At 36.9% G+C, this 17,822-nt stretch overlaps 1 protein-coding gene across 3 annotated transcripts in view; it reads right to left on the bottom strand.

Annotated features, from left to right (window-relative positions):
• Positions 1 to 17,822, bottom strand: part of Gcat (Glycine C-acetyltransferase) — a 183,480-nt gene that overhangs the window by 88,011 nt on the left and 77,647 nt on the right. For all 3 annotated transcript variants that reach the window (XM_090385157.1, XM_090385156.1, XM_090385155.1), the window contains exon 5: positions 9,772 to 9,868. In XM_090385157.1, the coding sequence (XP_090241283.1) occupies positions 9,772 to 9,868 (97 nt within the window). The remainder of the gene's footprint in view (positions 1 to 9,771; positions 9,869 to 17,822) is intronic.

Below are 17,822 nucleotides of genomic sequence, written 5' to 3' on the forward strand. Positions count from 1 at the left end.
TAAAAACATCTTAAATCTTAGATCTAGGTCTTAGATCTAATACAGAAGGCTGTTGTTACTTATTCTCAGTGGATACTTATTCTCAGTCCACAATAAGTAACAACAGACTTCTCCTTTGGGTGAAGCGTTACTTATTCAAAGTAGTGCAATGTCATGGCAACTTGTTGTGAAGGTATTCACAATATGAGATATGACTTAAATGCTGTTTTTGCAAATAATTTGCTAATTCAGAATTCGCTGTGTACTAATATGATGCAGTTGCACTAACGTGTACGTGGTCTAATTCTCTCACAGCCTGCGGCATAACGCTTAATGCATTATAGCGATAACCTTGATGTAACTAGTTTTCTGTCTAACGTAGTTAAGAATTTTGGGCCCTCGAGGCATAGGCAAGTCAAGTGTTCTGACAGTAAGATCGCTATGGCTAGCACTATAGCGATTGCACCATGCAGAAATATGCTCAAAAACACAAATATATATATGAACTATCAAGAACAAAACTCTTACCTCAAATAAATTACTTCTCTTCATCTATGGTTACCTTAATCAAGAGATCCATGTTAAGTGCTTGAACAAAATACACAATCCAGCTGAGTTGTCCTATGATCACTGTCCGCTGTCTACATCAAGTGGAGTGTCGTGCAGATACGACTGTTCACCTCTGCGACCACAGCGTTCTCCTATCGCATGGTGCGAGATCTGAGCTGTTTGGAGGGTGGTCTAGTGATTGACCACCAATTTTCGCTAAAGCTTGCATTGGCAAGCTTTAGCGAAATATGTAGCACTTGGCCACATGTTGCACTGGTTGTGCGACATGTGGCCAAGCATTATCTTGAAGAAGAAACCATTCTTGATAAGTAGTTCCGATCTTTTTTTTTGCGAATAGCTCCTTTAAGGTGAACTCGCAATGTGTTAGCATAACATTCTCCATTTACAGTTTGTTTCTCAGAACCCCATACTGCTGTATTATTCCATGGGCATCAATGTTTTTGTTGAACCAAAAACTCTTAAATTTTTTTGGAGGCGGTGAATCGTGGTGTTTCCATATGCTTGACTGCTGTTTAGACTCTGGATCAAAATGTTTAATCCAGGACCCATCACAAGCGATTATTTTATTCAAAAACCACTTTTGCCTAACTTTACACAAAATCCAATCACGATTCTTTGTCTAATAATTAACGAAATATCTTTCTCATCCCCCATCATAAAACACACTTCATATAAACTGCTATAACGAACACAAAAATGAATACTATGTGATACGCTTGCACAAACTAACTAAAAAAAGGTGGAGGAACATTCCTAGACCACAAACTAGTCACTCGTTTCCATACCAACGAAGCAGTGTTGCCAGTCCGCGTATTTTCGAAACAGCTCTAGTATGTGGAGATATGTTAACTTTCAGCCTGCTCCTAAGGGTAAAATCACAAGATGGAAGTCACTTATTTCAAGGAGTAAGGCAAGTTCTTGTTTTTCTTGTTTATACTCCAGCATGACTAATAGGTCAGAGAAGTATATCTTGAACTAGCTCTTGAATCCCTATACCAAAGGGATGACTGGCAGTTCTATGTGTGCTATACAGATTTTCCCATTGTGAGATATAAACAGATGTCTAAGTAGGATTAGGATGGTCTGGAAGAGATTTTATTTTTATGGAATATTGTAACAACAACTGCTAGCATTGAAGCATCAATGGCAGTTCACTGGTTTCCACATAAAAACTTCTGATAGGCAAAGTTTGAAATGCTTCGGTGGCAATCTAGATGGCTCTGTTGTGGATTTGATCTGTTGCTATAAATTCTGTGATTTATAGCATATTTATAAATTTATAGCAGAAGAACTGACTTGGGAACCACAGTCAAGTTTCTACAGGACAAGTGCTCAATAAAGGTGCAATAATATGCTTCTAATTGCACCCCAATAATTGCATGAGATAGCAATGAGCATGTTTAGACCTTGCATGTATTTTGCCCTGAGCTGATGGATATGGCAAAAGAAAGACAGCTTTTCATCAAAGATGAGTCCCAAAAATTTTGTTTCTGCTACCACAAAAAGTGTATTTTGTCCAAGCCTGAGTTCAGGGTCGGGGCAAAGGTTCCATTTTCAGAAAAACAAACTTTTGTGTACAAAACTTAAACCCACTGGTTAAAGCCCAGGAAAGGTAGTCCCCAATTGCTTATTGCAGTGTCAGTCAATAACCCTCCTCATGTTCCAGGAGTGACAAAAAAAAATGCTAAAATCATCCACATAACGAGGACTATTTACTGATGGAGGAAGCTGTACTATAATAGAGTTCACGTTGGCTGCAAAAAACATAACACTGAGGACAGAGCCTTGGGGAACTCGTTCCTCTTCGCAAAAAGCCGGGACAAGATCTAGATCTAACACAAACCTCGAAGAGTCATTTTGATAAAAAAAATTCGTAATAAAAATAGGAAGTTGATCTCTAAAGACCAGAAGGAAGCCAGTGTGGCTTCTTGTCTGGTCTTAGAGATCACTATCTGGCAGAGTAGAGGTAGCAAGATTATACACTAGCTGAACCAGAAGCCTCCTAGAGAGTTACAATAGGTTCAGTCCAGTGTACTAACTGGTGGCCGGCCTGCGAACAGAGTTTTAGAGCTGTATACCCTCGAAATGTAAGGCATGTTGGATCTCGCCATGATGTTCATCATAACCTCAAAAGTCATCAATCATACTGCATGATGGAAGAGATAGGGAAGGGTCGACCAGAACTTAGCTCTAGAGACTAAACATGGGTTCCACCACTTCAAGCCTCCAATAAGCAAAGTGGTGGTATTGCACCACTTTGCTTATTGCAGGCTTGAAGCGGTTGATGAGAGTCATTTACCACCTAGTACTGCCTGGTAATATAGACGGGTGGCATTCCTCCATGTGGTGTGGGTGCCACACTTCGACCCCTGCCTACGTTGGTTCACACCTGGGTGGTCACCCACCATGTACTTGTGCATGGAGGTTATACTCAGGATTACTAACAGTCCCACCATCGTGAAGGTGCAAGCAGAGGATTTGGCTGTCACAGACCGTCCAGACGTCACCAAATTTGGGTCTACTTGACTTGAGTGTCACTCGAATATCAGTTCCATCAGCATTTTAGACTCCCAGGTAGCAAGTACAGCTTGTCTGGCATATCTGAAACAACCTCAAGGACCAAAGTTGCAGTGGATATAGCAAACTCATTCCTCCATCAAAGCAAAGCCATCAGAATAATTGCAAAGAACTCAAGGTAACCCAGATCTTGCCTTTCCCTTCTTGGGATCTGCCAAGATGTCCACTTCTACATTCAGAAAAGAACTGAAAATGCCACAGCAGACAGATATAAGCCAACGCACAATACACCAAATGAAAATCATAACAATTGCCACTGATGGCGATACTAAGGTACAGGGAAATAAAAATTAATAAATAAATAACTCCCCCTAACTTTTGATTTGGTTTCAAATCTAAGTTGGAGGGGGTGTTAAAGCTTAACCATCAGTCCCTTTCTTTTGTTAATATGGATATAGTGTCATAAAAAGTCAAAAAGGAAATATTTTTTTATTTTTGATAAAAAGGAAATAAGATTTTTGAAAATGAGGGAATAAGGGGGGTTAAACTGCAACTTGTCTACGACTATCTCAGTACAAAGCACCAACCAGCACAGAATCCAAAAAGGGATCTTTTCTGCCACTAATTAAATATGTACCAAAATTAGATCCAGTTTAAACTATAACACTATTGAGTTTCTTAAAAGCTCATTTTATTCGGACAGGTAGTGCGAATGCTTATTTCTTTGTTTTTAGAATAATTGTATGTTTAATAATTTTTGCTAGAATATTTATTACTGTAATAAAAGTTTGATTTAAAACGTGAATTCAAGTAATTACTTGTTTTTTTCCTTACTTTATTGCACCTAATTGTCATAAATAATTTATTGCAAAAAATGTTTTTTTTTTTTGGAATACAGGTATCCCGATTTCATAAATTAAAAATACTGAAATACCAGTATTAAGATTTTGACCGGTATTGTGAGCCCTAATTGGAAGCATTAGAGCGTTTAGCTGAAGACCAGACACAAAAGGGAGACACTAGAAGAGAAGCAGACAATATTGCAAATAAGATGTAATTGGTAGAATTTGTTTTTATGTTGATCATGTGGGATGAGATTGTGCAAAAGTTTCATAGAGTAAGTCAGGTTCTGCAAAGTGAAGGTGTGAACTTAAAAACACGTGCAGATCTGTATGGGTCATTAGCTGACCAACTATGCTCTTTAAGAGATGACTTCGAAAGATTGAAGCACTTGTAAAGGAAATATTACCAGATGTTGATTACAAGGCTGTTGATTACAAATGTATCAGAAAGAAGGTACCCAATGATGGAGATGCAACAGAAGTAGATCTGAATGCCAGAGATAAATTTCGTATCACCATCTTTTACCCAATTATTGACAAACCAGAAACTGAGATGAGATGAGAAGAGAGGTGTACAAAGAAGCAGCAGACCGATTTTCCTTTCTAAGTGATGTGCCAAATAATGTCACTTCATCTGCTGAAACTGAAAGGTACTCTCTGCTCCCAAAAACTAATTGATGCGTACTCAGAAGACAGACAATAATCTCTCTGCTGAGCTTTAGCAGTTTCACACATATGTGCTCCATAAGTTCAGTGCAACAAAAAGTGTAAAAACCAGATTCAGTCATGCTAAACTATATAAAATAATTGTATAAAACAAAATTAATTGTGCATTTCCAAATGTAGATATTGCCTTGCATATATTTTTTTAACATTAATGGTTACAAATTGCACAGCTGAGCGTTCATTTTCTCAACTAAAGCACATTAAAAATTCCCCAGAGAACAGCTATGCGACAACACAGATTGGATTCCTTGTCTCTGCTAAATATATAAGTAGATTTGTTATGCCAAATTAGTTTTGAGGACTTGATCAAAAACTTTGCAATTAAAAAATCTAGAATAAAACATTTTAAAAAGTAAATAAACAAACCTATAGGTAAATCTTTGCTTATATTTTTTACTGCTATTTAGTGTTTTTGTTAAATAAATAATAATTTTAAAAACGAAAAGTTTTTATTTAATATAGTTGTGGGATCTTGCTTAGAAGAAATATGAAAAAGGGTTATAAATTTTCACTCTTATTTCATGTTCAGCACTTATTGAGTCTTAATGTCTTTTAAGTTAAGCAATAGAGAAGCCAAGGCCGAAGGGGCACCATTGTTGGGCTGTGCGTAGGGCATCACTTGGCCTTAATATGGCACTGGGGTCCACAGAAAAGGAATAAGACTGGTGAGGAGAGCAAAAGTGTGCTTGAACTAGAAAACACTTCAGTTTTTCAAACTGCAGCATTTGGAGATTAGGCACCTGCATGGAGATCTGATAAAGGAGTTTAAGCCCTTGAATGAATTGAGTAAGTCCAATGTTGATGGAGTCTTTCCTCTTGTTCAGAAAGCATACAAAGGGCATAAATTCAAATTAAGGAAGGATGGTTACAGGTCGGATGTGCAGAAATTTACTCTCAGTCTGAGAGTGGCTGATTTTTGGAACAAACTTCCACTGGTCTTGTAGAGATGGGTAGTTTGAATAAATTTTAGAAAAAAACTAGATAAATTGTTAGAGGGGACGAACAGTTAAAATGGGAAGTGTTGGCTTTTTTTCTTTTTTTTTTTTTGCTGAGGCTGTATAAGCTTGCTTTATTGTATCAGTTCCCACTACTACTAATAATAATTATACACAAAGCAGAACTTCCCACGAGCATACTTTTAACTTGTAGGTAAAGTGCTGGTCCATCATATACAATAATTATGGAAAAACTTAGATTAAGTATTCCAGTATGCTATTGTCATGTTTAATGACCATCATGTGTTCTATGTTTAGTTCATTAAGAACAAATTTTAGGTTATTCAGATCAATACTAGTGAAGAGACTAAGAAAGTCAAATGTTTTTATACATGTTATAATGTTATATTTAATAACTGTTATGTTGTTGAATATTGTGTTACTTTCAGTGATGTTATTTAATATAGATTTCAGTGATTTTTTAATATTATATCCAGATATTTTGCATAACTGTCTTTACATGAGGTAATAAATCTGAATGCAAGAAGTGATTTTTATGAAATTTTGGACCGAAATCGATGAATGGAAGTTTAAAGTTATTTAAAAATTATAATTTGTGACATCTTTGCAAGATGTCATAAATTATCATTTTACCTTAGCCAAAATGGCACAAAGAAGCACTACTTTAAAGAAATTACTTCACCAAAATGGAAAAACTACAAGATAGCCAGTTTTGAGACTTACTGGTTTCTTACAAAATTTCTAATGATTTCAATTACTGAATCTGTGATGACTCGTAATAAATGAAAACAGTTCTATATAAATTATCCCCATTATCACACAAAGCCATAATTCCTTTCAACTGTATTCAATAATCATATTAAGTCATGATAAAATTCAAATACTTTCATCAGAGTTGATTTATATTCCTAGTAACAATACTTTAGTTTACACTGAATTTAGACAGAGATTTTGTAGGTTATTACTTAGTATCGGTAAGGGTATCAAATCCACGTGTGGACAGGTTTTGCAGCTCCCGCGAACGAAAAGTTTTTAATTATACTTAGCTGCTTTATTGACTTAATTGTTAAATTAAATTATTTTCTATAAGTAGCTTATAGGGTAACTAAGAATAGAAACAGGTGCATGTATACTTGCATGTACACCAATGCTAGGAGTATAGTTAATAAATTCAATGAGCTTGAAGTGCTAGACAAGACGTCAAAGGCAGATATTGTAGGGATATCAGAGATATGATGTCACACAGACATAAGCAGTGCAGAACTGGAAATTGGGGAGAACAATGTGTACAGAAAGGATAGACAGGACAGGAAGAGAGGAGGGGTTATGCTGTTAGTTAAGAAACACAAAATCTAAGGAAGTGCATCCAATTGATGTGGGTGAACAATGCAATGTTGATTCTGTTTGGTGTGACATAAGCACTGGGAAATGAAAAATGAGAGTGGTGTGCGTTATAGGCCTAATAAATCTGATGAGTATAATGAGCAATTGTGCAGAGAAATAGAGTGGGCCAGTAAATTAGAGTGTCTTATAATGGGGGATTTTAATTTCCAGGATATTAACTGGAATTTCTGGACTGGTCACCCACACACTAGCCAGGCTTTTGTGGATTTATTGGATGATTGTTTTCTACAGCAGCATGTTCGGGAGGCAACTAGAGGGACTAATACTCTTGATCTGATTATCAGTAGTGATTCTTCATGCATCAAGAATCTGCAGATAAAGGAACCACTACGTGGTGGTGATCACAGTGTGCTGAAGTGGGATTTACTCAAAGAGGTAACTACCTTCAAGGGCAAGGGTAAAGGGAAGGGTTTTTGCTTTCGTAAAGTTGACTACGGTGGTCTGAGACGGTATTTAAATTCTATACAGCAGGACCAACTGATGATGTTACGAACAGCAAATTCAAAATGGGAAGCATTCAAAGAATTAATCTTGGAAGCTACTAGGCTTTTCATACCAACAAAGAAATATTGTTCATGATTTAGGCCTAAATGGATGTCAGATGAACTAATTAGACATGTGACAGAGAAGAAAAATGCATGAGATATATATAAATTAACATGTGACACAGACGCCTATGATAGATATAAGCTGGTCTGTAACCAAGTTACAAAGGAGGTTAGGCAGGCAAAAGCAGATTACAAAAAATCATTGGCAAAGGATGCAAAAAACAGCAAAGAGTTCTTTAGTTATGTAAATTCTAGAAGGAAGGGGATTAATCAGATTGGTCCACTTGATATCGATGGTTCAACTGCTGATGATCCTGCTCAGGTACCTAACAAACCAAATGAATATTTTGCATCTACATTCACACATCAGGAGTTATTCAAGAAGGGGGAATGCCAGAGGTGTATTCAACTCTGGCAGTAAGCTAGATAATCTTGTAATAACTGAGAGTAAAGTGGAGGAGAAATTGTTGAAGGAGAAACATAAGAAAGGCACCTGGGGTGGATGGAATCTATCCAGTTATATTAAAGGAGGCGGCAAAGAAAGTTAACCATAATTATGAGAGCTTCCATGGACTCAGGGGAGGTACCCACGGACTGGAGATGTGCAAATGTGACCCCAATCCACAAAGGAGGATCAAAGGGAGACACAGGTAATTAAAGACCTGTTCTGTTCGAGGGAAATTAATGAGGCACTGGTTAAAGAAGCATTGCAGGATCATCTAGACAAGACTTCAGTTATAGCTCGGACACAGCATGGGTTTATTAAGGGGAAGTCTTGTCTGAGAAATTTGATTGGATACTATGATGTAGTCACAAAGGAACTGGATGCAAAGAATAACTTTGATATTCTTGTTGTGTGGATAGAGTAGATGAAGCACATATTACTGAGCCTTGGGATTGAATTGACCCTGCACAATTAACACAAGGTTGAACAAATAACATACTGGTCTTTCAGCAAATGTTATTTGCTTAAAAGCATGATTAAGGGCAGTTTGATTTATTTTAAATATTAAGTTAGTAAAATAATAAGAGGAGTTTACCTCAATATAGTGCGTAGAACACTTCCGTATGATACCCTCCAGAAATTAAAACGGAAAAAACGAAAAAAATCGACAACTTACTGGTACATTAGAGTAAAATATAAATAATTAAATAATCAATTTAACACAATTCAAATCAATTTAAAACAATTAAAAATCAAATTAACGCAATTAAAAGAATCTAATGAAAATATTCAAAACGATTTTCCTTCCTGAAGCTGACAACGCTTTTCGACTGTATGTCGTGATCACAGGAATGAAAATTACCGAATCGGGTTAAACCTGATACTTAAATAGAGATTATTTGTCTTCGCGCATGCGCGTAAAGGTCCACGAATTGGAGATCAAATATGGCCGCCGAACATTAACAGAATTCTCGTGTAATTTGATTTCAACGGTTTCTGCAATTAATAGTCGCGTATAATTACGTTGAACGTTAAGTATTTTGGCTTCGTTAAATAAAAAAGTATGTTTTTCGTTAATGGCATGAAAGGCTAATTCTGACGCAGCTGAACGAGAAGCACGAACAGGCTTCATGTTGATTTACACGAATATTAAGAGAAAATCGGGTCGAACCCTGATAAGACGAGTCGCAATCACCGCAAGAAATGTTGTATACCAGATCAATGAAAATTACCCGATTTGGTAATTTTCATTCCTGTGATCACGACATACGGTCGAAAAGCGTGTCAGCTTCAGGAAGGAAAATCGTTTTGAATATTTTCGTTAGATTCTTTTAATTGCGTTAATTTGATTTTTAATTGTTTTAAATTGATTTGAATTGTGTTAAATTGATTATTTAATTATTTATATTTTACTCTAATGTACCGGTAAGTTGTCGATTTTTTCGTTTTAATTTCTGGAGGGTATCATACGGAAGTGTTCTACGCACTATATTGAGGTAAACTCCTCTTATTATTTTACTAATATTATTATCAACGTAGAACATATTGAGTAGTACAGCTCTGATTCATATTATCTATTTAAATATTAAGACAATAATTAATTCTTCTGTCAGATTAAATTCTGCTCTCTACCAAACAGAGGGGACAAGATAATCCTAAGCAGTACCGATTTCTTTCAGAGACTATATTACTTTTGCTAATTTAAATATTTGAAATCCCATAAACTGTGTTATACTATGCAAACTTAAAATTACATAATGTTTACAACAATTTAAAATAACTACCTTAGAGGAGTTACATTACCATCCATACTAAAAACTCCATCAGTCACAATAAGTCTCATACGAGCTGTCTGGACTTCTCTTAACTTTTGTTCTAAATCTATTAAAGAAAATAAATTTAGATGAATAATTTTCCCGATATGAAAAAAAGGAATTACAAAAAAATTCTGTAAACCTTATTAATCAGGATATGATGTAAAAATTTGCTGAAAATAACTTTTTTTTTTTTTAGTATTTATATAGGGAGAAATTCATTACTAGTTAGAAAGAGAAAAGCATAATTTTTCTGCTGTTTAATTCTCACTCAAAAACAATGTCATCCTTGAAAAAAAAAAAAAATTGTGTAAAAATCAACTAACATAGGTATATAGTTTCTGCTGAAATTACGTTTTAATTACAATTCAAAACCTTGGTTTTTAATAAGTTTTGCTCAAAGGATAAAAGCTAATATATTAGTAAATTGTTGATATACAAAACAAAGTATGAAATTCAGAGTTTAGACTGAGAAATGATAAGATTATCAAAAAAGTGAAAGCAATGGCTTTCCATCTATTATCATCAATTTAGCAGGCTAGAAAAATTCAAAAAAAAAAAAAAAGTTTTCTATAACCCCATTTAAAAGAAATCACATTATTTATAACCATGAATGCTAGAGACCAACTAACACTGGGTATAATATATTATACAAATACAATGTAAACTTTAAAATGCAAACCCAACAATACAGGAGATTTCACTGTAAGTGAAAACTTAGAAAGCTTAGGTAACAACAAATAATTACAAGTCATATGTGCAACAGGACATATGACTTGTAATATGTCCTGTTGTATAAAGAGCTGACATGAATCAGCTCTTTATACATAAATAACAGACAGTTAGCAAAGGAATCGCTTATCAAATAGAATGTGAGTAAATAAAGGTACAGCAGAGATAGAAAGAAGGTGCACGAGAGAGAGGTAATTAAGCGGTATCAAGTGAAATGTAACAACAGATTTTGTTGATTAATGATAGTAATCAGGGTATGCTAATACCCTGATTACTATCATTAATCACTCTGCTAATGTTTTCAAATTCAGGTTTAATGTCTGTTTGTTTGTTTGTTTGTTTCGGGATTTATTGGGCGCATCGGCAACTATGACCATAGTGCGCCATACATATGATAATTATGCATGCTATTTCTTTTCACTTACAGAAAATGGAAAAAGAAATCAGGAAATAATTTTTTTTCCCTAACTAAAGGAGGTGATATACTTTAATCATCTTCAGAAAGTTATATATGCTTGAGGCATTTGTTTCATTGTTTAAAAGTGAGGTAAGTGTAAGATCTTTTGTCGTGGCTGAAGTGCAAAGAATCTGGCGTTCTCTTGTATATTTTGTGCATTCGACCAGAATGTGTTTCACTGAGAGCAGTGTATTACAGTGATGACATTGAGGGGGTATTTCTCCTCTTAAAAGATAACCATGAGTGATATTTGTGTGCCCTATTCGCAGTCGAGCCAATATTACCTCTTGATGTCGGATTGAATTAAAGCTGGAAGGCCATCGCTCAAGGTTTGGCTTGATACTTCGAAGTTTATTATTAGGTTGATTTTCCCATGATAACTGCCATTGGCACATGCATTTTTCCTGGATTATTGGTCGATAGTCTTGATGAGGCACTTTCCATTTTTTCTCGGGTGGTAGGTGAGCTGATTTGGCAGCATTGTCCGCTAGTTCGTTTCCAGGAATTCCAATATGTCCTGGGACCCAGCAGAAATGTATGTTTTTTCCAAGTTCTGATAAGCTATGTAAAGAGCTGACTATTCTTTTCACGACTGGGTGGGTGATGTTCATGGTGTTTTTTAGTGCTTGGAGTGCACTTAAAGAATCTGTGAAAATTATACTGTTGTTAATATCAGAGGACTCGATATGGTTCAGTGCAACCTGAATTGCTATTAGTTCGGCGGAAAATATACCGAACTCAGGTGATAACTGATAAGCTAATGTGATGTTTGGAAAAACTGCGGCGATTCCAACGTGGACATCATTCTTTGATCCATCCGTATGTACTATGGAAAAGCTGGGAAACTGGTCTACTACTGCATGGTATAGTTGCGAGAAGTTTTCTCTATGCAAAGTAGATTTATTCCATTCATGCAGATGTAAGTCACATGAGGGTGGAATGATATTCCAAGGAGCAAGAGAGGATGGGAGGCTATGTGCCACATTGTTTAAGGTTAGATTTAGTTCTTCTAAGAGGTGTTCTATTCTCATACCCAAAGGACGATTAGCATTAGGGCGGTTTTGGTATAACCTACTGTGCTGTGATGTGAAAAGTATAGGCCAGTTCGGGTGTTCTGGCATAGATCTAATTTTATAGGCATAACGTAGTATCAGTTGTTGTCGCCTGATTGAGAGAGGTGGTTCGTGTGCTTCAGCATATAAGCTATGTATTGGTGACGTGCGATATGCCCCTAAAGCAACGCGTATTCCACTATGATGGATAGGGTCAAGCCAGCGAAGGGCACTAGGTCTTGCTGAACTATAGACTGGTGCTCCGTAGTCAAGTTTCGATCTTATTAATGCTCTATATAACCGTAATAAAGTAAGGCGATCAGCTCCCCATTTGGTTGCAGAGAGAACCCGGATGATATTTAGTTTTTGTTGACATGATGTTCTTAGTCTTTTGATGTGCTCAACGAAAGTGAGTTTATGGTCTAAAGTGATTCCTAAGAACCGTATGCTGGGATGAACTGTTATTTGTTGGTGATTCAGTTGTAGCTCCGGATTGGGATGGAGTTTGCGTTGGCGGCAAAAATGGATGCAAAACGTTTTTTCTTGACAAAGTTGAAATTCATTAGTCTGAGCCCATGAACTGATCTTATTTATTGCCACTTGCAACTGTCTCTCAATAGTATTCATATTTTTAGCATGACACCAAATACTAAGATCGTCTACAAACAGTGCTTTATCAACAGTGTCTGGAATTTGTCCGGCAATGGAGTTTATTGCAATTATAAAAAGTGAAGCACTGAGTACAGAGCCTTGAGGAACTCCTTCTTCTTGGGAAAATACTTGGGACAGTGAGGTTTTGAATCGAACCTGGAATGTACGCTTGCATAGGAAATTCTGTATGAAAATCGGGAGGTGACCCCGAAGTCCATGACGATGTAATTCACGGAGTATTCCATACTTCCACGTGGAATCATAGGCCTTACTGATGTCAAAGCAGACTAACACATGGTGTTCCGATCTGAGGAATGCATTACGGATGGAATTCTCTAGTCTGACTAGTATATCTAGTGTAGATCTGTTTTGTCGGACACCGTATTGTGCAGAATGTAGCAGATTGAGATTTTCAAGGTACCAGATCAGTCGATGGTTCACCATCTTTTCGAGAATTTTGCAAATGCAACTGGTCAAGGCGATTGGTCTATAATGAGTGGGATTTGTAGGGTCTTTACCTGGTTTAGGGAAGGCAAGGACCGTAGCGTGATGCCATTGATTAGGAAATTTATCTTCCAGGAAGAGTCTGTTGAATAGATGAAGAAGTAACTGTAATGATTCGGTACTTAGTTCCTGAATCATGGAATAGTGAATGTTATCTGGTCCTACAGCACTGCGTCTAGATGTTGACAAAGCTCTATGTAATTCGTGAATGGTAAAAGGTAAATTATATTGTTCATCTCCTTTTGAAGAGAAGTTTAACTTATGTTTTTCTAAACTTGTTTTTAATCTTCTGAAGGTCGGTGTATAACTTTCTATTGCTGATGTTTTTGCAAAGGTTTCACCTAGTATATTGGCAATTCCAGCAGGATCATTTACATTCTGCCCTCTCCATTCCATGATGGGTAGGGGTATCGGTTTATATTTGCCACTCATTTTTCTGATTGCTTTCCAAATTTTATGTGTAGGCATTGCTTGATTAATAGTCGAAGTGAAGCGGATCCAAGCAGCCTTTTTATTGCAGCGTCTAACATATCTCGCTCTTGCTCTAGCACGCTTATATTGAATGAGATTGGTTGTAGTTGGACTCCGGCGAAAAGAATTCCAAGCTTTACTTTGCATTTTTTTAGCCACAAGGCATTCATCGCTCCACCAGGTTTTTGGATGAATCGGTAATTTTGATGAGGATTTCGGTACGGTTTGTTCTGCTGCATGTAATATCATTTTGGTGACATAGTCAACTGCTTCGTCAGTTGTGGAATTTTGGATTATTTCGGGATCAAGCTTGGTTAATTTTTTATAGGACTGCCAATCTGCTTTATCAGTAAGCCAGTGCGGAATTTTAGTAGGATGATGAGGGGGCTTATTAAGTAATTCAATTATTATGGGGAAATGATCGCTATGTAGCGGATCGTTGTTTACCGTCCACTTTAGAATAGGATATAAGGTTGCAGAACAGATAGACAAATCTATTGCAGTGCTTGTTCCTGAAGGAAGGTGAACGTATGTAGGTGAACCGTCATTTAGAAGAAGGAGGTTGTTATTGTCAAGACACTGTTCAATTAGTTTTCCTCTTTGGTCGATGCTGTTGTTACCCCAAAGAGTGTGATGACCATTTAAGTCTCCCAGAATGAGGAAAGGTGTTGGGAGTTGAGCTATAAGATTGTTGAGATCATTTTGCTGGAAGGTATAGCTTGGTGGAATGTATAAGGAGCAGATTGTCATATGGATGTCAGCAGCTATACGGACTGCTATTGCCTCGAGGGGAGTGTTCAGTGAGACCTGTTTGGTAGGAATATGTGGGTTTGTTAAAATAGCTACGCCACCATGTGCGATATTCTGATTGGTTCTGTCTTTTCTAATAATGTTATAATGAGACAGTTTTGGTGTATTTTGGGGTTTTAAATAAGTTTCTTGAAGGCAGATACATATTGGTGAGTATTTACAGGAAAGATCGTATAGGTCATCGATATTGGCGCGGAATCCACGACAGTTCCATTGTATTATTCTGTTCATTGTTTATCTCTTATTAGACTTTCTGAGCGTTTTCGGGTTGTTGATGTTTTCTGTTTTTCACTTTTGTTTTTATCTTTTTTTGGGAAGGAAGGCCTTTCGGTGTCCATATCTTCTTCAACAAAGATTTGAAGAACAGGGTCATCTGCTGATTTTTCTTTAGTGTCCATTTGTTGTTGGTGACTAGAAGTTAGGATATGTTTTTCTTTAAATCCTTCGTCCGGAGTGTGTATGTTTTCTTGTGGTATGGTAATTGGTGTATTGACTGCTTGGGTTTGAGTTGCACTGTACAAAGATTTTACGTAATTTGAGAAAGACTGCTTTGGAGGTACTGTTATTTCAGTTTGCGATCCGGTTGATTGGAATTTTTTGGTGGCTTGGGCATACGTAGGTCTGTCTGAATGAATTGGTGGTGAGATGATTCTTTTTGCTTCTTGGTAAGAAACATTATGCTCAGTTTTATATTTTTGGATAAGTTTCTCACTTTTCCAGCGCTCGCATATTCTGGCATAAGCGGGATGATCCTTTTTGCAATTTGGACATACTGATTGAGGAGCATTACAGTTTTCGCAATCGTGTTCGATTGAACCACACTTTGCGCAAGTAGGGGTTCCCCGGCAAGCTGTTTGGGAATGTCCATACTTCTGGCATCGGAAACACCGTAGCGGGTTTGGGACGTATGGTCTCACATTACATACCAGATATCCGGCCTTAATGGATGATGGACGATTCGGTGTGTTAAAGGTCAAGATCAGATTGCGGGTAGGGATCAGATTACCATCTTTTCTCGTGGAGATTCTCTTGACATGAATAACTCCTTGTTCTTTCAGTTCTTCTAGCATTTCTTCTTCAGTTACATCTAGTAAGTCCCAGTTTGAGATCACTCCTTTAGAGGTGTTTAGTGATCTGTGGGGTGTTACAGTTACTGGGAGACCTGCAAAGAAATTTGTTTTCAGAAGTCGCTCAGAATGTTTGGTATTAGATGTCTCAATGAGAATATCTCCTGATCTGAGTCTTTTTACGGATTTCGGAGATCCTGCTTTACTTTCCAATTCCTTTTGAATTCTAAAGGGAGAGAGTTTGCCAACTGCATTCTCACCAGTTGAATGGATGATTAGATAGGTTGGAATTGGATATGTCTCTGGCTCAGTTTTTTGGCGCTTTGCCGTTCCTGTTGTGGAACTGTCTTTCTTTTTTGATATCTGGGTTGCGTCTGGCAGCCCAGATAAGTCTGAGTTTGATTTACTCATGGTATGCTCTTTTTGGCCCCGGGAGATTGTCTTTTTCTCCCAGGTTACCAGCCCCGCCACGTGGAGGCAAGAGCGGTGCCGCCTAGTGACCCAAGCGAAGAAAAGGGTTAGTAATAACTAAAAATAAAAAGAGGGATTAAAGAAAGGTGGTTTCCTTTCTAGGTTATAGTATTTGAATATATCTATTTAATTATAATCTTCAGGAGTTATCGGACTTTCGAAACTCAGGAGAAACGTATTTACAATTAAGCGTACTAGATAATCACTCTGGAAAGGCGCTGTGGTCACTAATATCGCTTGGCACTCGGGGCCAGGTTTAATGTCTAAGTCTGCAGATGAAACAAAGGTTGGCAGGGTACTTAATGCCAGTAATGGGTATGCCACTGCAACAAGATCTCAAAAACCTAGGAAGATGAGCTGAAAAGTGGTAATTTAATACTGGAATATGCAGTAGTATTTGATTTAATTTTTTAAAGGTGACAGCTTAGGCCATGAGGTGCCAAGTCAAGAAATGAATATGCTATAAGTTCTGGACAACTTAAAAATGGGTTGCCATATCAATAAATATATATAAACAGAAGGTTACTAATTATTTAGAAACACAAGTAAAGAATAATAATGTCATCATCATCAGCCATTTTCAATCCACTGCAGGATGAAGGCCTCTACAGCAACTTTCCAGTTCCTTTTGTTTTGTGCAATGGCCATCCATTTACTACCCACAAACTCATGAATTTCATCTGTCCATCTCCGTTGTTGTCTTCCAGGTTTTCTCTTAGCTCCTTTTGGGTACCACTCTGCTATTTTCTTAGTCCATCTGTCATGTCTTCGAGCTATGTGTCCTGCCCAAGACCATTTTAGTTCTTTAGTTTTCATAAGAATTTCCTTTACTTGAGTTTGCTGCCTAATCCATGTGTTTCTCTTCTTATCTAAGAGTCTGATTCCCAATATAATTCGTTCCCTTCTTCACTGTGTAGTTCTCAGCTTCCCTTCCATTCTTTTGGTGAATGCCCAAGTTTCACTTCCATAAGTCATGGCAGGGAATATACATTGGTTCATTCTTTTATGTTTCAGACGAATTGTGATATTGCTCCTCAGTATGTGACTATATTTCCTGAATGCTATCCATCCAAAATTTATTCTTCTCTTGACTTCCATCCATTTATCATTATTACAACTAATGACTTGTCCCAGATAAGTATATGACTCCACCTTTTCAATTACTGCTCCTTCAATCATTATATCCCTTTCTGTGGTATACTTTTTCATTATTACTTTTGTTTAGCCATATTCATCTTTAGTCCAAAATCCTTACTAACTCTGCATAACTGATTAAGAATTTCCTCTAATTCTTTGGGATCATGGCTTCTGACCACAATGTCATCTGCAAATCATAAATGGTTTAGGTACTCTCCATTCACATTGACTCCTTTCTGTGACCAGTCTAAGCTTCTGAAAGCTTCAAGGGCAGCAGTAAACAACTTCAGAGATATTGTGTCTCCTTGTCGAACTCCTTTCTCAATTTTAAATTTATTACTGTCTCTGTTTAGTCTAATAAAGAAGGTAGCATTCTCATATATTTTCTTCAAAATCATAATATACGGGGTATCCATGCCTTGTCTTTCCAGTGCCCGAAACATTCCCTTATGCTGTATGCAGTCAAATGTCTTTTCATAATCCACAAATGCCAGGCATAATGGTGTTTTATATTCATTTGCTTTCTCCATTAGCTGTGATATTACGTGAAGGTGATCCATAGTTGAGAATACCGTCATAAAGCCAGCTTGCTCTTTCGGTTGATTCTCATCAAGTATTCTTTCTAATCTGTTAGTAACGATCCTTGTGAACAACTTGTAGATGTGGAAT

Source organism: Mastigoproctus giganteus, chromosome 11 (genome assembly GCF_048544385.1).
Source record: "Mastigoproctus giganteus isolate SK-2022 chromosome 11, ASM4854438v1, whole genome shotgun sequence".
Classification (NCBI taxonomy): domain Eukaryota; kingdom Metazoa; phylum Arthropoda; class Arachnida; order Uropygi; family Thelyphonidae; genus Mastigoproctus; species Mastigoproctus giganteus.